Source organism: Taudactylus pleione, unplaced genomic scaffold (assembly GCF_031769625.1).
Source record: "Taudactylus pleione unplaced genomic scaffold, aTauple2 ptg000135l, whole genome shotgun sequence".
In the NCBI taxonomy this organism is placed as follows: domain Eukaryota; kingdom Metazoa; phylum Chordata; class Amphibia; order Anura; family Myobatrachidae; genus Taudactylus; species Taudactylus pleione.
The window spans coordinates 1,382,132-1,405,870 of NW_028284537.1; the positions used below are offsets into that span (position 1 = coordinate 1,382,132).

Genomic DNA, 23,739 nt, shown 5'->3' on the forward strand with positions numbered 1-23,739 from the left:
TGTAATAACCGGGTTAGATGTATGAACTTAGATTCATATACTGACATCACAACTTTACTGTTCTATTTGTTTAGCTGTTTAAAACTACACTTGGTAGTTGCCTTTAGATAACAGAGCATTTAGTTTAGCTTAGGATGCCACAGGATGAAAGGTTTATATCGGGGAGAAGCATCTTCAGTAATATCATAGCCTGACTAAGGGGAAGATGTGTGGAAAAGTTGCCCATAGCAACCGATCAGCTTCTACCTAACATTTTATAGAGTGTACTTGAGGAATGCTACCTGTAGGGGCGTTTTAAGAGCGGAAGGTCCAGTGTGCAGAATCGGTGCGGGCCCCCTCCTCTTTGTAGCGGGGCCGCGGGTGCAGCAGTTTCTGGCTAAGTGCCAGATTGTACTGCGCAGGTCTCCAGGAAAATGGCGCCCGTGCCATTTTCCCAAGGACAGCAGTGCTGGGCATGCGTGAGTCACGGGGAAAATGGCCGCCGCCATTTTCCCAGTGATTTTTGCTACTCTGCAGCGCTATCCTGGCGCCACAGAGCAGCACTCTGGAGACAACGGACAGGTAAGTATAAAGACTATATGGGTGCAGGGTGTGCGATTTGGGCCCCCCTGGGACCCAGGAGCCAGTGTTCACCGCACACCCTGCACCCATTATAGATATGCCCCTGGCTGCCTGATTGCAATGGGCAACTTATCCACTCTTTGCAAAGCTTGACACATTTCCCCCTAAGTATTATGGGAGCTGTAAGGGAACTGGAGCTGCAACGCAAAAAGTCATGTGGGGGCTCTGGGATATATGTCTGTTTGTATTAAACCCTACACCTGGCTTTTCATTTTTCTTTTGATGGCAGAGTGTCTATGGCTATGGCGATCTCTTCGTGGAGACGTGGAAAGCTTTTACGGACCATGAGGTCATACACCTGAAAGCCTACGATTCAAAAAGGGTGAGAAAATGTCCTGTATTTTATACTCCCATTTACACATGTTTGTTCAATGGTCTGTTAAACTACTGCTGTGTTTAGCTTCCACTATGTTAAATTAATAATTAGATACATTGAAGCCGTACTGATTACTTTCGACGCATTTGTGTGTTTTTGTAGCGTATTACTTTGCTCATAGTGCACCAAGAAATGCTGTTTCCGCAGAAGTGGAACATTACATCATAAGCATAGGATGAGCCCCAATCTACGGCACCTCTGAGGAAATGCAAGGCTTTCTGGGGGGAGAATAAAGCCATCTGCAAGGACAGATTATTCATAGACTGCCAACATTGTATAACCGTATTTCTACTTCAGGGTCCGTAGGGTATCCACAGGATACCTTGGGGTATAGGTGTGACGTCAGTCGCAGGGCACCAAAGAGTTAAGCTTTCAGCCTCCCAGGATGCACTAGGTCCCCCTCCTATACCCCGCCCCCGGGCCAAGGCACCTCAGTTTAGTTTGGTGCCCGGCCGGAGTCGGGTGCACCTGTTGGAGTGGGGGCTAGAAGAGCCCCTGAAGCTTTTTCTTCATGCAGCTGTGGCTGCACATCTGGATGAACAGCATGGACAGTCAGTCCTGACGTCCATGCTGTCTTCCCTACACCCCACCGGTACCAGAACGCCGGTACTGATCTGGGGATGCTGGTGGGCGTCTGGGGTCACAGCTAGCGGTGACCCCAGATGCTCTGGACCATGGCCGGATTCAAGGGGGACAGAGGTAAGCAGCGGGGTCCCGCGGTGGGTCCCCGCTGATCACATGGTCCTAAGTCCCCAGGCAGGGGGCTCCCTGGGGACTGGCTGCAGCGTGGAGCCAGGCGACCAACCTGCGCTTCCACTACCCCCTGGGACAGCGGACCGCAGCAGAGCGGTAGCGCTGTGGCGTCCCAGGGGTTAAATGCATGCCAGGGGAGCGCGCCTTCCCTGTCTCACAGCCGGCGCCTCCCCCGCTGCACACAGCCCTCTCTGCATGCTGCCGACTGGTCCTGTGGCAGCGCTCCTCCCCCAGGCCAGCCTCCTCTCTGCTCCTCGGCGGCCATCTTCTCCAGAACGCATGGTGAACGCTGCTGGAAGCGCTGGACGGAAGCATCGTGGTCTGGGTCCCCCCGCATACCTCTCCTCCGCTGTGGCTCAGGTCTGTGTATGCAGCGCTGTGTCCTACCAGGCCCTGTGTCTGTGTAGTTGAGTAATCAGCGCTGTTAGTGCAGGAATTGTTATTTCTCTGCATTGTATGTGACTGTGCTAGCGCTGCCTGTAACTTTTCTTCTCTAAACTGTCAGCTTTATTACTGTCCCTGTTCTTCTGCTAAAGCCCTTGCGGTGCGGTGCTGCAGGGTGGTCTCTCGCCTATTTAATACTTAATTGGTGAGAGAGGTCACATACGTGGTGCCATCATGTCTGAAAGTGATTTTCCCCTCCGGCTACAGTGTACCACGTGCAAAGTACCGTTAGCGGAGGGGGAGGGTAGCGCGGAGGGCCTTTGCCGGCAGTGTTTGTCCATGGCGCGGCCTATTACGGTTACAGCACCGGTACAGGAGCCGCCCTGGGCTTGTTTCGCTCAGGCGTTAACAGCTTTAGTGGGCCAGTTAGCTCCGCAGCCCGCGTTTACTCCGATGGGTTTGTCCCAGCAGTCTGTGGTGTCGTCACCCATGCAGGGGTTCCCACGACAATTGGTGGTACCCCACAGTCTCCCTATTTCCCCGCTCCCGGGTTCTCAGGAGCCAGCGTGGGTTAACTCCCTGACGAGTTCTGTACAGCACTTGTCGGATGTGTTGCAAGGGGAGTCTGTGATGCGGCCTCATAAAAGGCCGGTGGCGTCTCTGTCCGCTCCTTATGAGGATGACGAAGGGACGTCTGATGATGGGGAGATTCTGGATCCTTACGATCAGGAACCTCGCCATACTAAGGACGCTGATGCTAAGTCCAAAGTATATATTCCTGGACTTATTCGGGCGGTCCGCACAGCCTTGGTGATTGAGGACGAAGTTCCCCCAGCGGCTAAATCTAAGTATGCCTTTTTCAAAGATGTGAAGGGCGATGCCACAGTCTTTCCTCTTTCGGGTCAGTTGGTGGACCATTTAGAGGAGGCGTGGAAACAACCTGGCAAAAGATACCAGCCGCAGAGACGCCTGGCGGTGGCTTATCCGTTCGCGGATAATTTTTTTGCTAAGTGGGAATCCCCTCCACAGGTGGATTCTCACGTGACCCGTCTTGTCCGTAGTGCCACATTGCCGATGCCATCCATGTCCTCCCTTAAGGATGCTACGGACCGCAAGGTAGAAATCTGCCTGAAGTCCGCTTATTCCCTTGCAGGGGGGGCAGCACGGCCGGCTATGGCCATTTGCTGGGTTGCCAGAGCGATGGAGCGCTGGGCGGATTCATTAGAGGCTTCTTTTGAATCCGACTGTCCGGCCGAACAGGCGGAGTTGATTGGCAATCTCCGTGATTCGGCCACCTACATCAACGAGGCGGCTCTAGACATTAGTACTCTGGTGTCTAGAATTTCTTCAGCAGCGGTAGCTGCTCGTCGCACCTTGTGGCTGCGATCCTGGAAGGCGGACGCAGATTCCAAGAAAGGTCTGGAAGCGTTGCCGTTTACCGGAGAAGTTCTCTTCGGTCCGGATCTGGATAAGATTGTGGCCACGCTGGCGGCAGCCAAATCTGCTTGTCTCCCGTCGGACGCTGCTCCTTCTGGTTCGGGACCATCGTCCTTTCGGTCATCTAGGGCCCAGGGCAGGCCCAAACCACAGTCGTTTCCTCGACAGGCTGGCCCTAAGAAATCGGTCAAGCCCCGGAAGCAGGCATGGAGTACCAGACGTCCGGCCCCCAAGCCAGATGACAAGCCTGCGGCCTGACGGTCCGGGCCTCCCTTTGGGGGATCCCAGGGTGGGAGGCCGCCTGCTACAGTTCGCCCAGTGTTGGTCGACCACTACGACAGACACTTGTGTTCTGGAGGTGGTTTCCCACGGATACGCCCTCTCCTTCCGGCACAGACCCCCGGCTCGCTTCTTCACCACGGGTCTCCCATCAGACCGGAACAAGGCTACGGAGCTGCGGAAGGTATTGCACACTATGCTCCAGGCTGGAGTTATAGTGCCTGTTCCATTCTCCCAGAGGGGCCAGGGTTTCTATTCAAATCTATTTTTGGTACAGAAACCCAATGGGTCATATCGTCCGATTCTCAACCTCAAAGCACTCAACAAGTCTTTGCGGGTCCCGAAGTTTCGGATGGAGACCCTACGGTCCATCATTCTGGCGCTGGAACCTGGGGACTACTTGGTGTCATTGGACATACAGGACGCTTACCTGCATGTCCCTATTCTTTTGCGCCATCAACAGTTCCTCAGGTTTGCAATCCGCAGCGACCACTTCCAGTTTCGGGCGTTACCTTTTGGCCTGGCAACAGCACCACGTGTTTTCACCAAGGTGATGGCGGTCATGGCGGCTTCTCTGCGGCTGCAGGGAGTCCGCATGTTACCGTATTTGGACGACCTGTTATTGGTGGCAGGATCTCCAGAGCTCCTGTTACGCCACTTGCTGGCTAATCAACTGGCAGAAGTCCACTCTAATCCCGTCTCGGAGGATTCTGCATCTTGGAGCCTTATTGGACTCGGGACAGCAAAGGATCTTCGTGACGGAGGACAAGATCTCTGCTTTACAGTCAAGGGTGCGCAGTTGCCTGCACAGCCGCCGGGTGTCCTTACACTCGGCGATGAGGTTACTGGGCTCCATGGTGTCGGTGTTCGACATGGTGGAATACGCCCAGTTTCACTCCAGACCTCTGCAGCACCTGATCCTGTCCAAGTGGAACGGGCTGACTCAGTCTCTGAAGTCCCAGACGATTGTGCTCACCCAGGAGGTTCGCCTGTCCCTTGCGTGGTGGTTACAGACGACCCACCTCAACAAGGGACGTCCGTTCTGGGTTCCAAATTGGGTCCTGTTGACAACGGACGCCAGTCTTCAGGGCTGGGGAGCAGTTTCGGGTCCACACTTGTTCCAGGGCAGGTGGACGCCGACAGAAGCGGAGCTTCCAATAAATATCTTGGAACTCTGTGCGGTCTTCAATGCTCTCCAGCAGGCACAGCGGTTTCTCCAGGGTCGCCCGGTGCAGGTCCAGTCGGACAACGCTACCACCGTGGCCTACATAAACAGGCAAGGAGGAACTCGCAGTCGGGCGGCTCTCGTAGAGGTCTCTCGGATCCTGGTTTGGGCGGAGCGCAATCTTCCGGCCATATCAGCGGTCTTCATCCCGGGAGTGCTAAATTGGGAGGCGGACTTTCTAAGTCGCCAGGACGTTCATCCGGGGGAATGGTCCCTGCACCCGGACGTTTTTCAACTACTGGTGGACAGGTGGGGTCTTCCAGAAATCGACCTCATGGCGTCCCGGCACAACAACAAGTTGCCGGTGTACGGGTCTCGCACAAGAGACAAAGGGGCGTCTCTGGTGGATGCTCTGTCCGTCCGGTGGACGTTCCGGTTCGCATACCTGTTCCCTCCGGTCTCCCTTCTTCCACGGGTAATCCGGAAATTCAAACAGGAAGGAGGGACGCTCCTGTTGATAGCTCCCGCGTGGCCCAGACGGCACTGGTTCTCAGACCTTCAGGGTCTGTCCGTGGACAGTCCTCTGCGGTTGCCGCTACGACCGGACCTTCTGTCTCAGGGTCCTTGCCTTCGCCCGGACCTGACTCGGCTGTCTTTGACGGCGTGGCTGTTGAGACGGCCATGCTGAGGTCCCGGGGGTTTTCCAGCTCTGTGGTGCGTACCATGTTACGAGCTCGGAAACCGTCTTCCGCGAGGATATACCATCGCGTGTGGCATACGTTCTTCCAGTGGTGTCGACCGAGAGGTTATGCACCGCGGGAGTTTCGTCTGTCTCGGATTCTCGCCTTCCTGCAAGCGGGACTAGATCATGGGCTTCGCCTTGCTTCTTTGAAGGTACAGGTTTCGGCCCTATCTGTCTGGTTTCACCGTAGGATTGCTACAATCCCGGATGTGCGCACCTTTATGCAGGGTGTTCTCCGCATTCAGCCGCCCTTTGTTCCACCTGTGGCGCCTTGGGATTTGGCTGTGGTCCTGAGGGCTCTCCAAGGACCGCCGTTTGAACCACTGGGCTCAGTGGATCTTAAATGGCTAACAGCTAAGACTGTTTTCCTTCTGGCCATTGCTTCGGCCAGACGTGTTTCTGAGTTAGGGGCTCTTTCTTGTAGACCCCCTTTCTTGGTTTTTTATGGGAACAGGGCAGTACTCCGCACTCGGCCCGAGTTTCTTCCCAAGGTTGTTTCCCAGTTTCATGTTAACGAGGAAATAGTTGTTCCGGCCTTTAACTCACCGGGTCTTTCCGTGGGTGAGGCCTCTTTGGATGTTGTGCGGGCCTTAAGGACTTATGTTGACCGCACTTCTTCGTTTAGGAAGTCGGACGCTTTGTTTGTCCTCTATGGCTTCCGTAAAAAGGGTTGGCCTGCTTCAAAGCAAACTTTGGCAGCCTGGATCCGTATGGCTATTTCTGAAGCTTATCTTCATGAAGGCCTACCGGTCCCTCCTTCTCTGAAGGCTCATTCCACTAGGTCTGTGGGTCCTTCGTGGGCAGCTCGACGTGGTGCCTCGGCAGTTCAGATCTGCAAGGCTGCTACGTGGTCTTCTGTCCATACCTTCGTGAGGTACTACAGGTTTGACACCTTCGCCTCTCAGGATGCTTCCTTCGGGCGGCGGATTCTCCTTTCTGCACAGGAGCGTCCCCACCCTTAAAGGATACTGCTTTGGGACATCCCCAAGGTATCCTGTGGATACCCTATGGACCCTGAAGTAGAAAATATGAGATATGGTAAGAACTTACCCTTGTTATCTCTATTTCTACGAAGTCCATAGGGTTCCACAGGACTCCCGCCCTGTCGCACCTGTGCTGCAGATGGGCTTTGCTCTGGTCACCGGTTTTCCGTCTCCCTCTGGTGAGAATGTGATTCTTGTATGTGTCCAGATCTTTGTTCTCTCTCTTCCTTCTCCTCCTCCGGCCTATGGCTTGGTAACTAACTGAGGTGCCTTGGCCCGGGGGCGGGGTATAGGAGGGGGACCTAGTGCATCCTGGGAGGCTGAAAGCTTAACTCTTTGGTGCCCTGCGACTGACGTCACACCTATACCCCAAGGTATCCTGTGGAACCCTATGGACTTCGTAGAAATAGAGATAACAAGGGTAAGTTCTTACCATATCTCATATTTTACAATATAAATAATTACCTCTTACTATACCTTTTTTTGACATTTTATTGCTTATTGTTAGTGACTATGATATGAATATAGAGAAAATGTTCTTCCTCTCCATAACGGTCAAATGATTTCATTTAAACGTACCCGTGCAGTGCTCTAGCAGGGTTTATGTGGCTAAACATGCACAAATGTGGAAATTCAGCTACCTTACATATACGTTGGTGCACAAGTACATTACGGTTTTGCCACTGTAAAATTAAGTCATTGCTTACTTTTGTGGAATTGCTGATTTTGTTGGAAGTGTTAAAAAAAAAAAAAAAACCCCAGTAAAACATTAATAACACCCCTCATTACTAATAGCTTTTATAACTTTCTTTTCCAGCCTAGTTTAGGTCTTAAATGTAATATTGTGCGTGAAGAGACATTAGAACTCTTTGTATATTTTCACACATGCTTGTTTGTGCACCTATAAATGTATTTACTTGCATCAACTGAGGGAAAAAAAAACCTATTACATTGAAAGTATAGGATGGCCACTTAGCCAATATTGAAAAATAACTAAATACAGCCAGGTGGACAGAGGCTTTGTAGTTTTTACCCTCTCCACCCTTGTTGGCACCTGAGTAGGTAACTATTATGAGTTACCATTGAATAAACAGCCGACACAGCCATCAGTTCGAGCGCAGTTGACCACTGCCAAGGACAACAAGTGGCTTCCAAACCTCTCCCAGAAGCCAGCCAGGAAGCCGTTAACATTGCAGGTAGTTGCACAGCCATTTAATCAGTGTTATCGATACATTTGCAGTAAGTGATGGATCCATTCAAAGTTTTTGGGGGTGTTGGGCCCTGCAGGGGGGGATGATAATTACTGACGGAGGTTGTGGTCTCTCAAAATATGTGGATCTCCCCCCAATGAGAACATTGCGTTTCTACCAATAAGGTTAATTGATCAGTGAAATGTAACAATTTGCTGATTTTTTTTATTTTTTTTAAATAAATAAAATCATAGTAATATCTCCAAGCATATTCCTTCTCTTTTAAGGTCTGCTTTAAAGATGCCGTCTTTGCACTCCTGCCCAGAATGAGATATGGACTGTTTTACAACACACCACTGGTAAGCTCGTTCCCCGGAGACGTGAAGGATGACAGGAGAAGTATTGTATGTAGACAGGAGATGTGCGTTTTATTAGCTCAGTAAATTCTATCACTTTCTCTTTTCTGTTCCTCTAGATCTCAAACTGCCACAGCACCGGGTTATTCCGAGCCTTTTCCCAGCACGTGCTCTACCGGCTCAACATTTCCCAAGAAACTTTAAAGGTGCGATATAAATTCACATAAGGGTTTTATCCTGGGCGCAGTTGATTAATGGAATACATTTTTTTATGCTCACCTTATAAAGCCTTCTCTCTGAACAAAGTGCTGCAACACCACTCTAGCCGTAAATTATGTATGTATGAAATTGTTCCCAGACTGCCAGCTATATAAGGAGTTCTTGTGTCTCTATACTTTCTTTATAAACATTGCAGGGGCGTGCGGTGTGGATGGAGTGCACAAATACAGTATGTAATAAGCCAGATAATGTGAAAGCCGAGTCGGATTGTCGGTATATACTATGCTTTCTCCTGGGCTGTTTGTCTATACCTCTGGGTGGGAGGGTGTTAGGGATACCAGCACGGAGAGTCTACAGCAGGGATGGGCAGTAAGCTGTGGGACTACACATCCCAGCATGCCCTGGCACAGTTCAGTAATCTAGGCTTGCTAAAACTGTGGCAAAGCATGCTTGGATGTGTAGTTCAACAGCAGCTGTAGAGACACTTATTGCCCACCCCTGGGCTTCAGACTGCACTCTATTAAATACTATCTCCTAGTCAAACAGGGTCAGCCTTTCGGCAATATGTAGTAAGCAAAATAAGGGGTTCTCTTTCATTTCATCCTCTTTCTTCCAAGCAGCAGGACTTGGAGAGCACTGGTTTAACGGCAGCACAGATGCTCGGGGAAAGATGCATAAATGTTTACGATGGTAATAAAATATCACTTGGTTTTGCTCGTACCTCTATGGGACGCAAGCCGATACAAGAGATGTTCTCCTGCTTGAATAACCACAGTAGTAGTAACAACTAACTGAGGGCCTGATTCACTACGGATCGCAGCTGCGATTACGCACGCAGTCTGGCTGCGATGATATTCAAATTCATTGCGATCGCTGAGCTGTCGCAGCACTACGCAGGGACGCCCGCCTTACCTTATACACATCCGTAATGTTTAGCAAGACTGCAAAACTATCGATAACATGGAGTACCATCGCAGCCTCACGTACACTGGCACAAGCTCTGACCTTACTCAGGAATTGCTAACTTCCACGCACGCAGTGAAGACTCAGGCTGCGTAGGGCATCGCAGTGGATAATTTATGCACGCCCCTGTGATGGCGGTCGAACACACTGACATGCCTGCGTTTCGCCGCCCCCCCCCCCCCCCCAGTCACCACTCACAAACGGCACTTCCCATCAATCACACTGCGATGGGTCTGCGTCGTCTCTGCGATCGCAGTGGCTAGTTCGCGCACCGTGATGCATACGCAGATCGCAACAATCGGCAGTTGCGATCCGTAATGAAACGGCGCTGAATCTGCCTATAGACGGCATGTAAAGAGACCATTGTTGCTCCATTACATTTCTGCAGCTCGTAAGGTTTGGAAAATTGATAGGAGGGAATTTAATTAGCCATGGACCAGGTTGTGCGACTTTTTAAAGTGGGTAAAACCAGCGGCCGCGCCTCTATGCAAATGCGGGTTTTAGTTGGAGTCAACGTGGCTTTTAGTTTGCTCCCCCAGACTAGGTGAAAAGTATGATATAAATCCTTATTACAGTGTGGGCTCGCTGGAAGGGGGGTGTGCTGGAAAGGGGGTGTGCTGGAAAAGGGGTGTGCTGGAAGGGGGGTGTGCTGGAAGGCGTTTCCGCGGTCTCTGACAGCTGGGGAGAGGTCCGCTGGGAACGGGGGAGATGCTTTGGTTCTGTGGCTGCAGCACAGCCTAGAGATATCTAGCATAAAATTCAGAGCAAGACTGGAAATAATCGTCTGCTATAGGAATAATCATTTTCTACTTTATATTTAATCAAAATCTTCAGTTGTCTAAACATTTTATCGATGTTAAGGGACTGCTGTCCGTTACTGCGTGTCAGAAGAGTTAGGGGGGAGATGTATCAAGCCTTGGAGAGAAATAGGGAGGGATGTACTAATGGCAGAAATGTGGTTAAACCCCTGGAAATACAGATAGCTAAGCAGATGTTGTAAGCGTCTTTGTCGAAAGGACACCATGGTCAGACGGAGAAGCTGTACCTGCAAGTTTCGATGGTGCGTCTAAAGATGTGCCGAGACGGAAATGCAGCGCCCCAAGCGGGCGTCTCAGTATAACGAACATATCTGCTTGTGGCCCAGAATTAGTTCCCAAGTGTGCTACAGTGCAGCTATATTAATACTCATCATTGCAATGCACTACGGAATATGCTGGTGCTTTATAAATGCGCGTTGGTACTAGTAATCCATGGAATGTTCGGTAACTGCTGCATTGTGATTTGTATATTACTTTTTTTTTTAATTAAATATAATTTTATTCAACTTTTGACTCTAGGAGGAGAAAATTCGAGTCACCATCCTCATACGCAGCACAGAGTATCGGAAAATACTGAGCTTGGAAAAGGTATTCATTTATTTCTGTGTTATTTATAAAGACTTGTTCAATATTGGAGTTGGCGGCAATACCATGAAAATGCGAATTATCTTGCTGCCATAATTTAACTCTCAGGGGCAATAGAGTGTTGTTCTGTATATTACGCCAGTTCTGGTCTATGTATTAAATTGGTGATCTGAAGAAGGAGCGTTGTGTATATATTCTGAGTTCTCATGTCTCCACATCTATCCTGGCTTTTTACTAAAGATTGATAGTAATCGATTTCAAATCGATGTTGTGTTTATGGGTCACACATTTACTAAAGGGGGTTACACATTAGACGATATTTTGCCCAATCCGACGGATCAGGCCGACATATCGTCAAAATCGGCCAATGTGTACGCACTATGTCGGCCCATGCGCGCTCACATTTGGTCGTCAATCGCATTGTCAGGTCGGCCCTACATGCAGCTCAATCTGACAATGCGACTGACGATACCGTGCCGTGGGAATGCAGCTGGTGGCGACATAACGGGCGGTCACGCACCGGATTGTGTACTGTGTACCAACCGCCCGATATGTTGGCCCGTCGCCCGTGCGGTCGTCCACCGCATCGCTGGGTACACACATCGTTTAGTGTTTACCCGGCAAAAAAAAAAAATTGTCTGTTAGTAATATGTAATTTAACCCCAGAAACACAATATCGATTTAGATCAATATGATAGTGATTAAAATCGACCTTTAGTAAATCACCCCCTAGTCTATAATCATAATGCTCAGTGGGCCTGATTCACTAAGGATCGCTATTGCAATCACGGCTGCGATTATGCACGCAGATCTGCTGCGAAAATATGCTAATGAATGTAATCGCAAAGCCGTCGCACAGCAGAACTCTGTGCATTGGGTCAGTTTTAACCACAACCTTCCCACCACCCAACAAGTAAAGAAGTGTGCGTCCTATTCCCGATTAAGTTTTTGTTTATACTTTGTTTATTGCCTGTACGGTGCTGGGGGAACCTTGCAACATCTTAAAAAGGAAAAAGTTGATGATGATGATAATAATAATAATGATAATTTGTGCATGTGAAGGGATCCTTGCTATAGGATATTAAAAAAATAAATACAAAATTACATCTCCACTCTGAATTTATTGTTTTGAGTGGTGTTTTTTTTTATTTTGTTTTTTCAATAGATCATTCTTGTAAAAAAAAAAAAAAAAATCTAATTTTTTAAATTAGATTTAGCTTCTATAACCGAGGTGGGGAACCTTTTTTCTGCTACGGGCCATTTTGATATATATATATATATCACTATTTGCGGACCTGGTACAGGCCATGCCCCCTCCGTGTGATGTCACGTGGGGGAGGGGCCACAATCACCGGTGATTACAGCAATGCCCAGAGCATCCTGAGGATGTTCCGGGGAGCTGTAAGGGCAGAGGTGTGACCGTCTGAAGCATCCTAAGGATGCTCCAGGCGTCACTAATGCATAGATTCTGGCTGCAGGGTGCTAGCCAGATGAGGCTAGCAGAAAAAAATCTCTGAGGGCCAGACCAATTAATTCCACAGGCCTTGGCTTATACAGCCCCCGGGCCTGAGGTTCTCCATCACTGTTCTATAACATCAGAATGTGCCGCGGTCTAAAAAATCTATTGGATTTTTATTCATTTTCTTTTCCTCAGACCGACCTCTGTGTCCCAGTTTGTTGGGAATCCTCAGGGACTGGACTGGTTTCCATGTAACAGTCTTGCTTTATTTTCCTACCATTGCTAATGTCTGGCATGTAGCTGACGTCTAGGACACAAGTGTCCGGGTGGGACACAGAGCTTGTGCCGTGTTTACCCAACACATTCCACTTATGGATGGAAAACTCAGATTTGGACACTGTTAACTGTATCTGTCTGTCTAGGGGGTGGGAAGGCCCTGAATATGATAATAATTCCATAAAGTCATAAATAACCACAAAAGCTCCCTGTAGCATGGGAAATACAACTTTGGTGACAAGGCTCCAAGGAAATGTGTACAGAAACCTGTAACAACAATATTACATGAAGTATTACAGTATCGAAGGTTTTTTTTTTTTTTTTTTAAACTAAACTTTTGATTTAATGTTGTATTCCAGCTGGTCGGTGCCCTGAAGACTGTTCCGCTATTTCAAGTGAATGTTGTAGATTACAAGTATAGGTATGTATTTGGTATTAGGACAAGTGTCCAACTGTTGACTTCTGTGCTGCTTGTCAATTTGCTAAAATTACAAACCAGTGGGGATCAGGGGCAGAACTATGGGAGACAATAGAGGCGCCTGCCGCCGGGATCCAGCTCTGAAGGGGCACCTCCTCCATTGTCCACATCATATTCATCCCACTTAGGGCTGTAACTATGTACCCGGCATGTACCAACACAACTGCCCAATACATGGCACCCCTTCCCGGCACCTGAGAAACCACCATACACTAGTGGAGAGCTCTGTCAGACCATCAGCTGCTGCCTTCGTCTATCTATAGACTGTCTGCATGCAAATTGCTACATTACAGTGCCAGCGGCTGTGACGGGGGGGGCACCAAATTATAACTTGCCACCGGGCGTCTGGAATGAATTTACACCACTGGTGGTACTGTCACTTTATTTACTAGTAAAGGAACCTGGCATATGCGCCTAGACCTGCGTCCCACAAGGGGGGTGCAAAGTTTGTCATAGGAGTACACTCGTTTTCAATATACTGGGCCCACATGCAAAATTTAGACTATGTTATTCAACAACGAGTTATTTAAATCAAACATTCCCTCTGTAGTGGGGTTCAACAAAGCCTTTTCTCTCACTGCAAAGGGAATGGAGTTTTACACCACTTTAGTTGGCAGAAATCAGGTATGACATTGTAATGGGTTTGTTTACTTTCCTGATGCCCTTTGCACAGGACAACACATTTTTAGGTGCAATTAGGGAAGTCACAGTTGCTACATTAACTACCAATATCTCCAATACAATGGGCACCTTGGTATGTAGAGATCACCGAGCGGATAATTGTCTTTAGCTCCTTGTTCACCAGACAGTAGAGGTACTCTGTATATAGAGTGGATTTTGCTATATAGAGTGGGTTTTGCTATATAGAGTGGGTTTTGTGGCCTGAGCAAACTTTAGGTTAGTATTTTGTATTTTAAAAATCAAGCCTTATTGTTTTCAGAGGGCGTGGTATATATATCCGACATGAGTGTCTACATGGTTGTAAAGTCAACATTCATCATGTCGACATAGTTGAAATGTTGACACTGTGCTTTTTGACTATTTCCATCTCAATCGCTAACTGTAACGCTAACCCTACCCTTAATGGAAATGTCAACATTACGTCAGTGTTGACATTTACAATGTCGACATTTTAACCATATCGACATCATCAATGTCAACCTCCTTATGTCGAGATTCTGATCGTAGAGATGCTGACTGCATGCCGTTTGAGAATTATGGCAGCAACTGATCCGAGCCACCTGCTTCACTGTACTTCAATATAAAAAAACAAAGCGAGGTGGTAGTTATAGAGCCAAATGTAATGTTCCACGATTTGCGGGAGCAGGCACGATTCCAGTGAGTTACTCATTATCTTTAAAGCGCCAATTAGTTTAAAGGCAAAACCAACCTGGTTTTGCCATTTAACTGATTGCCGCTTTAAATCTAACGACTATTGCACCGAAATTGTGCCAGCTCCCGCAAATATCGGACCACTACAGTAGGCCCATAGTCTGAGAGAACCTGAATTGTCACTTAAATGTCTCTCCCTCCTCTTCTTGAAATAAAAGGTCATAATTCTCCATCACAGCCGCTCTTCTGTGCTATATGCTTCTTTAGAACCCTTGGATTTCTTGAACAACTGAAGATCACTCACAATTCTGATATATTTATCGGGATGCACGGGGCCGGCCTGACACACTTACTCTTTTTACCAGACTGGGCGGTGGTCTTTGAGCTGTAAGTCTTGTTTTCTCATTTTATACTTCCTATTATCTGCTATGAATCTTAGCCCTAGTTTAATTAGCACATGATTAACTTTGGTTCAAAATGCCTCAAAGAGTTAAAGTCTACGTGACACAGTTGTGAGTCCAAGTGATGTCATAGGAAGCTAGCGTATTGATTTGTGCCTTGTGAGGGTGACACAGGATTTTATTTATGTAATGAGCTAGCATGAAATATACGCCAGCTATTATGACCTTTATTAAATGCAAACACGTTAAGCACTTGCGGCCATTTCTATGTAAGGAATTATTTTCCGTGAGCGATCCAGACTTATATTCACTTATCTGGAAACTATCTGACATGATGTCTCAGAATGGAATTTTCAATAAATATTTATAGACTCTGAAAATAAAAAGCAAAGTTTGGTTCCCACGAGTCATCTGTGCAAGGTCAACCCAGCGTTCATGCCGTCCATATCTGCATGTGAATTACAAGGATCTGTATATGCTTCTAGCCATTAATCACAGTGACAATGTTATATGCCCATTAATATACTTGTAACTCTGACATGGTGTATAAATAATGTGTCACTATCAATCTTGCCCAATAGACACTTCAGGCCACAAGGGTCAGGTAAATGATATAGTTAGAATAGTCCTGGCAAATGTGTTGTACTGATGCCATATGGCACTTGAGATATTTGTAAGACACAGAAAAGATTCCTGGGTTCTGTTCCATAGGTGCCATTTAAAACCATGAACAATGCATAGGTGTCATGTGACTAATGCCACCTTGTACCTATCTAGACACAGATTATATTGGGTTAATGGTGGGATAAACACGTTTGCTTGTTGTGTTTTTATGACCTAGCCAGACACAGGCAATTTGTGCCTCTTTTCTGGATGAGGCATATATTCCATGAGGCACCTAAGTACATACATGAAGTAAAAATTGTATATTTTTTTTCCATTACTCTACTGACCTTCAGTATTTTATATTTAGTTGTGTTGTTGATTTAGCGGGGGTCACTACATTCGGCAAGAGTTTGCGGTAACCATAATCGAGCCACAACTTTCAATTGGGAGCTTACTGCCGATCAGCCATAACATTTAAAACCACCTGCCTAATATTGTGTAGGTCCCCCTCGTGCCGCCAAACCAGCTCTGGGCTCTTCGAGGTATGGACTCCACAAGACTTCTGAAGGTGTCCTGTGCCTCCTCTGGCTTTCCTTCTTCCCATAGTGCATCCTGGTGCTATCTCTTTCCCAGGTCAACGACGCACATGCACTCAGACCAGGTTACCTTCTACCATTGCTCCGTGGTTATGTTCTGACGCTCAATTGCCCAATGTAGGAGCTTTCAGTGGACAGGGGCCAGCATGGGACGATCTGAGGCTACACAGTCCCATACACAGCAAGCTGTGATACACGGTGTGTTCTGACACCTTTCTATCGTAACAGCATTAACATTTTCAGCAATTTGAGCTGCAGTAGCTCTTCTGTGGGTTTAGCCTTTGCTCCTCGCACGCACGAATGGGCATTGGACGCCAATGACTGTTGCGGTTGTCCTTTATTTCACGACATTTGGTAGGTACTAACCACTGCATACCGGGCACACCCCACAAGATCCGCCACTTCGGTAATGCTCTAACTGATTGTTGTTTTTCTACCTAATATATCCCACCCCCTGGACCGGTACCAGTAATGTAGATCATTATTTGCTGTGTTAAAAATGCAATTTCTAAAACTTAATTTTTTCCCTACGCTTCCTCTGAATAGTCCGGTCCCTGTCAGATGCCCTAATGTCCTACAGTATTTAGTAGTAAAGGTCACCCATAATTGTCTCTTATTATCTATTCTGTACTGACCCTCCTTCCCGCATAAAGTCTGTCCCTAGCGTGTCCTCCCAGGCAGCAGCCACCATGTGTTAGGATTACTTGTGACACGACTGACTCTCCGTAGGTACAATTGTGAGGACGAGAGGTGTTATTTAGACCTGGCAAGGCTAAGAGGGGTTCACTACATAACCTGGGAAAAAGCGGATAAAGTCTTCCCTCAGGACAAGGTAGGTGGTGTCCGGATGTGACCAGCTCAGCCGGAAAAATAGTTGTTTTGTAAAATGTTTGTCTCGTAAGTTAAATAAATAATTCAAAAAAAATTCCTCCGTTCAAGTATGAAAAGCAGCTTTCTACTGTGACCAAGGTCTGTCCCCGGGAATGGTCCGGTCCCTCAGGCCTTTTGGTGGCCCCACGTTCCTCACCAGCCTCTATGGTATTGCATCTTTTTGTCAGCAGTATTCGGCCCACACGTATATATAGTTATACACAGTCACACTTAGCGCTGCTCTGTACTCCTCCATATATAGATGTGTCCGCATACATCTATCCTCCGTGCGCTACAAGTCACGTTACATATAACGCATGAGCGCCATGCGACTCAATAGTGCCGAGCGTCTGTTCGTGCAACTTTTTCCATTTAAACAGCGTCCTATATGCAAAGCGATGCCAATAAGACACGCAATCAGTTTCTGCTGAATAAAATGATATGCGGCATGCCTGTATTCTGTGTGCCACTGCGGCTCTATCTGCATGCGAAACGCTACGTTACAGTGTCAGCGACTGTGACACTGTAGCATTTCGCATGCAGATACAGCCGCAGTGGCACACAGAATATAGGCATGCCGCATGTCATTTTATTCAGCAGAAATCGGTTGTGCGTCCTTTTCGCATCACTTTGCAGTGTCCACGGGATCATAGGACCAACGTTATGCATGGCGACAGTCGGCATGTCGACACAACGTTTCCCCACCACTATTTATCCCTACCCTAAATATAGCACTAAAATGTACCGTCGACATTGGCACAGTGTCGACATAATTAACATGTTGGCGTGTCAGCATAACGCTTATCGACATTCACAACATGTCTACGTTCTGACCGTATTCCTGCCAAGACCCATACAAATAGCCTATGACTTGAGCAGATTCATTTCTACAACAAGATTATTTATTTTTAGAACATAGATTAATATATTGATGCTAGCAGGTTATCCACTATACTAGAATACAATTATAATAAAACCAAATACTGCATAAATGGTAGTTATTCATAATATAATGTATTTTATAAAGCATATTGAAAAGGTTTTTGACCCCCAATTTTTTTTTTTGTTTTACTATACACTAATTTTCCCAAGTATTCCTACAGCAGCTCCGGCTTCCTATGTATGCGTTATTATGTAAAATAAACTGTACTGTTCTCTTCCCATTCATAGCTCCCCCATTGATCTGTCACACGTTGATGGCTGTGGTGGGAGCCAACGGAAATTAATTGGTCATTAGTTCGCCCTGTCAATAATTCCCCCTCGTGTCCCTGCAGAAAATAGGATCAATAGATCCTGGGGGCTTTGGATGAAAGTTGTTTCTGTGTAGAGAATGACTTAATTAACCTGTCTCTCAGTAGAGGGGACTAAAGTGTGCCAGTGAATTCCAATGCTTCTTGTTATGCTGTCTAAATAAGGGGCATCACCCGACTTTGGGAGAACACCCTAAATTTACCAATTACGCCTTTGATGTGGAAGAATTCATGCGGCTGGTCACCTCGGGGGCGGAGCACGTGGCTCGTCATCCTGAATGGCCGTTCCGAAGACGCCGAGATGAACTTTAAAATCACCGTGGAGAAGAGGGTCTTCCTCTGTGGACTTTTATGAAAGATGACCTTATTTATTTATTTTATTTTTAAAGTCGTCACTGTCGGAAATTTGAGGTGCGTGTCGTAAAGGCCTCTTTAGCATTTGTGCTTACCCATCATGCCTTGCTTTCCATACTTCCCCTCAAGTTCTCGCTCATCCAGAACGGGCTGTCTGGCCACAGGAATTACTTTCTAGATGTCATGTTGTACACAACTAAAAAGCCTGCTCGCCTCGGTGACATGTGATAACCAGCCTCTTTAAACGTTCAGCAGATCCTTCCAGCACTGACAGAAATATAAGCTAAGATATACCAAGAAAGACCAGCCACCTACGTGTGCCATAACGGACTGTCTCCGGTTTTACATTTCTATTTATTAGTACTTTTTATGTAAGTTTATGTCCGTTGACTGTTTAACACTGTTAAGAGGAAAGAATAGACTGTCCGACAATCTCTCCCAACCGTGATCCTCTTTAGCCAGATAATTTAACTCTACCAGCAACCATATCATCACCGGTCTCTCATGTAGGGTTGTGGTAAGATGCTACTCTTCCCCATAATTCATTAGTTTTCGTTATGTGCAGCGCACTAAATAAATAAAAGAGCTTATCATATAATGTTTGATGCTGCTCCAAACCGTTGTTTTGGGAGAATTCCTTACTGTTTTATAATGATCATGGTAAAAATGTGTGTATATATATATAGCAAATCAATTCTTTGAAAACTTTAACCAAAATGTTTGTGATTTTTAGCGAATGACGTCTAATAAAATCATACATCACACTGTAATATATCATTGCATATTTCATGTTCTTACTTTATTGCAGAGATATACTGTTTAAAATGCTTACAGTACTTTACAGCAGAAAGGCTATCATTTTCCATCCCGCACCTCTAGTGCAAACCTCAGGAGGCTGAAAATCGTCTATGTGCAGTTAATGACTTTGTCTGTGCTTTTTAGCCATATCTTTATATCATCATGAGATGCATTCTTTTTTTTTTCTCTTTTTTTTGAAGTGCCTTAGAGTACGACCCTGCTCTGCTGTTCTCCCTGCACTGAGGGTTTGATTCGGAGTTGTAGGCTATTCCGATGTTCACACAATTGAGCGATTATCGGTGGCCTGTGCGTCACAGCTGCAATGCGCACGCACTCGGTTGAATAGCGATTACAGTTGCAGTAAGGATTAATTCGCAAGTGATTGACAGGAAGTAAACGTTTTGTGGGAGGTAGCGGGGAAGAGAGGGCTAAAACGGAGGTGTGTTCCTCAGGTGGGCGTCTTGGCACAAGTCCTGGCGGCTGTTCCATTAGCATATTTTATAAATCCTCAGCTGTGAAAATCGCAGCTGCAATAGCGTAAAACTCTGAAACAGGCCCTGAATACGGTTCTATCCAGAATGAATTTGTGCCCTAAGCAACTCTGCCTGATCGTATAATTGCATGGGTACAAAGCACAGAAAGGGGCAGGAAAACAAGTATAGACCAATAAAGTCATTTGAAGGTGAATAAGTACATTATTAAAATGTATTTTTGTGTTGTCAGGTAGAAATCTGCCATGGTGCATCCAAATTCTAACCCTACATTTGGATTTCTGACTCTTGTGGTGGTATATTGTATTTTCTTATACACTTATTTTATTTAGAAATTCAGTTATTTATTTATTTTTTTAAATCCTCATTGTCATGTTTTTGTGCCAGAAGGAACAAAAATGTTTTGTAAATTGGGGACCCTTCTCACCAGAAGTGATGTTTTCATTGCATGACATCTCTATGAATATACACCGTGATATAAAACTTACTGCTTGTGCTCAGTGAACGGTCTGCTTTCCAAAAATTGACTTGCTTAACCATCGAGCAACATCCAAAGCTACATTGTACTTGATTGCATAATCTATACTTTCTATTCCTAGATTAATTCTCACTGCATTTTCCTATAAATGGTTAGTAAAGCATGGGATGTGTTATTTCACAGAAATAAACAAAGTCTCTATGAATTTGTATCCCTAAATATAAGATATCTTTGTGAGGTAAACCTAAATCTCGAGGCGTTAATGATCCTTTGCCACCCAGTTATTAAGGTGACTGGTGAAACGCTTGTTTGTCTTTGCCATATAATAATCGTATAGAATGTTACCTTTTTCAGATATCTGCATATCTGTAAGAATAGGGTTGTTGTAAGAGACATATATATTTTTAGAGTTAATATATTATCCAAATTCTTAAAGACTACTATGGAAAAAGCATGCCCCTCCCTAGCTCCCGTTTACCGATGCCAAACCCCAATATCTCCCTCTGTTGCATTTGGCCCCTTTCGGATTAAGGACCTTATTCAGACCCGCTTGCTAGATGCGCACGCTCTCACCCAGTGTATGCAAATTCGGCACACACCCAGCAAGGCAGACAATCGCACGGCAAGGTATAAGCACGCTCACCATGTCTTGGCGTGCGATCACTTTGTGTATGCAGACGCCCACCAGCCTGACTTGACACCCACTTGTGCACGTCATCTCCAGGAAGTGTATGCAACCATCGGTACATCGAGTACCATCGGAAGCGAACGCAGCGCTTGAGGTTGACTATACCCAAGGAAGCAAGCACTGCGATGACTTCAGTGTGAAATACAACCAGGTGACATGTACTATGACTCTGCCTGTTAATTATGCACGCCTCTGAAACGGCGTTTAGACGCTCCGGCACGCCTGCGTTTGCAGCTCTACTCCCCCCGTTTCCAGTGGCCAGTCCATGTTCCCACCCACAAACGGCTTCTCCTGTCACTCACTCTGCTGGGCTATGCGCAGCGAGCGAACTCTCCCGATCTCTCGCACTGGTTCGCACACGAGCACTGCGATGAGTACGCATGCGCAAAATGCGAACCATCGGCAGCTACCAGTAAACGCATCCTAGCGAGCGAGTCTGAATCGGGTCCTAAGTACTTAGCCGTCCCCAACCTCCCCTCGCTACAACAACCTCCGGAAACCAGTGGCAGGTGTGTGCTATAACCACAACATACATCTTGCCAGTCCCACGCTACAAATTGTGAATGTGTGGCCATAAAGGGGACGGTTGGGAGGTATGGATTGGCGGTTTTGTGTGCCGATAAGATGAGCTAATGTTAGCTAGCAGCAGGAAGGCACCTCCTATTATACCCACATGCATGCATAATAAAAATCATTGTGGGAATACATCATTCTTGGTTTAGCCGGTGACCACAAAGCTCTTGGAGGTGATGGAGACCAGGCTTGGACCTTTCTGAAGTTAAGTATTACCTCGCTACTCAATTACAGTCTGCTGATTCTCCTCCCAAATCATTAGACAGTGCCTTCATCAGACCGGTCCATAAGCCTGTACTGCAGGAATTTCCGTTACTGCCGTTATGTAGACTTGGACGTAGGTTTTATACATATTTACATACATACACTACTGGTCACAGCAAGCCATGGCAGCCCTAAACTGCTGGGGTCTGCAGAACTACAAGCACCAGCATGACCTGTCATCCAGGGCCCATGGGGTCCTGTAGTCCACCAGAAAATTTCATTTGTGTCCGACTGGCTCTGTTAATGCTGGGGCCTACTATAAAGAGGCTTGCTGCCAGCTCAGGTCAGGAATCTGTCCATTCCTATCTATCCCGTGCAAAGGATGTTCACCGGCTGGTGATGGTGTGAGCTCGGTCACCCCTGTCCAGAGTGACATCGCTCAGACATGGTTCAATCTGTGATTGCTCAGAATTGGGTGAGCTGTACTCACTTCCTGCCTGTAGACTTCCTGCTAGGATTAGGGACTGAAATGCTCCCTGTGCTCCATCCACTATGGTTACTCAGAAACACTTTAGAAGTCCAGTGATTAATCACACCAGGCATTTCCTCTGCTAGACCTCTACTTCATCTGGGACTGCACACCTTGAGATATGATACATAAGGGTCTATTTACTAAACAGTGTTAGGAGACAGAGTGAAAAGTGATAAGGTGCCAGCCAATCAGCACCCAACTGCCATCTCACAGGCTGTGTTTGAAAAATTAGTTGGGAGCTGATTGGCTGGCACCTTATCACTTTTCACTCTGTCTCCTAACACTGCTTAGTAAATAGAGCCCTACCACCTTCGGGACCTCTGCATCCTCCTGGCCCTCTATATTATCTGGGTAGTAACATGAACCAGGCTTCGGCTGACTTCTTTCCCCTCCTCCATTTGCTACATTTGTCCATTGCTCTACCTCCCCTTGTTGACTTAATTAGGTGAGGTAACGTACTTAGTAAACATCTGTGCTGAACAGTGCTTAGACTGGTCCTAGAGAAGTGGTGGAACTCACCCCCACCCCCTAAAGGGACAGAGTAGCACAAACGTTTTAATATTACACCGAACATAGTGCCCCTGATTCACATTACACCACATAGTAGTGTCCCTTATTCATGTAATGACACACAGTAGTACCCCTTATACACATACTGCCCACAGTAGTAGTGCCCCTTATACACATACTGCCCACAGTAGTAGTGCCCCTTATACACATACTGCCCATAGTAGTAATGCCCCTTACACATAATGTCCACAGCAGTAGTGCCCCTTATGCAGTGCCCAGTGCGGTAGTGCCCCTTGTGCAGTGCCCCTTATGCAGAGCCCACATTAGTGCCCCAGTAGTAATGCCCTCAATAGTAATGCCCCTGTACTAGTGCCCACAGTGTTAATGCCCCCTGCAGCAATGCCCCCAATAGTAATACCCACTTTAGAAGTAATGCCCCCTGTAGAAGTAATGCCCCCTGTAGTAATGCTCCCAATAATAATGTTCACTGTAGAAGTAATGCCCCCTGTAATAGTGCCCCCTGTAGTAATGCCCACTGTAATAGTGCCGTGCTCACACACAAAAAACGTATACTTTAAACCCCACTCCTGCGCCCGCGGCTGTCCGGTCCACTTGGCTGCTCCTCAGAACTATGGGAGAGTCGTCATGACGTCATTCCCATGGTGCACACTGCGGGAGCCGGAGCTCAGGAGTGAACTCCAGCCTCCGGCTGCCGCTGCGGGGAAGGAGCCGGGCACCTGCTGGTAACAAAATCTCAGCAGGTGGCCGGCGAATTGAGCCTCTCTGCGGCACCGGGCTGAGGTGGGCCAAATGAGGCGGAGCTAGTTCCGTCTCCAAACAGAAGTGACACAACGCAGTTCCGCCCCGTTCCGGCCCACTTTAACCCCTGTGCTGAAGCATGGCTAGCCTTTAAGACCTTGTCTGTTAGTATGCCTTGATGAAAGAGTTTGAGAAGCTCTGGTCTAGTTTGTA

At 47.0% G+C, this 23,739-nt stretch overlaps 1 protein-coding gene across 2 annotated transcripts in view; it reads left to right on the forward strand.

The window, feature by feature from the left end:
* Positions 1 to 19,250, forward strand: part of EOGT (EGF domain specific O-linked N-acetylglucosamine transferase) — a 61,430-nt gene extending 42,180 nt beyond the window's left edge. For both annotated transcript variants that reach the window (XM_088473380.1, XM_088473379.1), the window contains exons 9-16: positions 851 to 943; positions 8,218 to 8,289; positions 8,406 to 8,492; positions 10,806 to 10,874; positions 12,966 to 13,027; positions 14,684 to 14,803; positions 16,749 to 16,851; positions 18,305 to 19,250. In XM_088473380.1, the coding sequence (XP_088329506.1) occupies positions 851 to 943; positions 8,218 to 8,289; positions 8,406 to 8,492; positions 10,806 to 10,874; positions 12,966 to 13,027; positions 14,684 to 14,803; positions 16,749 to 16,851; positions 18,305 to 18,451 (753 nt within the window). In that variant the 3' untranslated portion in view covers positions 18,452 to 19,250. The remainder of the gene's footprint in view (positions 1 to 850; positions 944 to 8,217; positions 8,290 to 8,405; positions 8,493 to 10,805; positions 10,875 to 12,965; positions 13,028 to 14,683; positions 14,804 to 16,748; positions 16,852 to 18,304) is intronic.
* Positions 19,251 to 23,739: the final 4,489 nt, after the last annotated feature.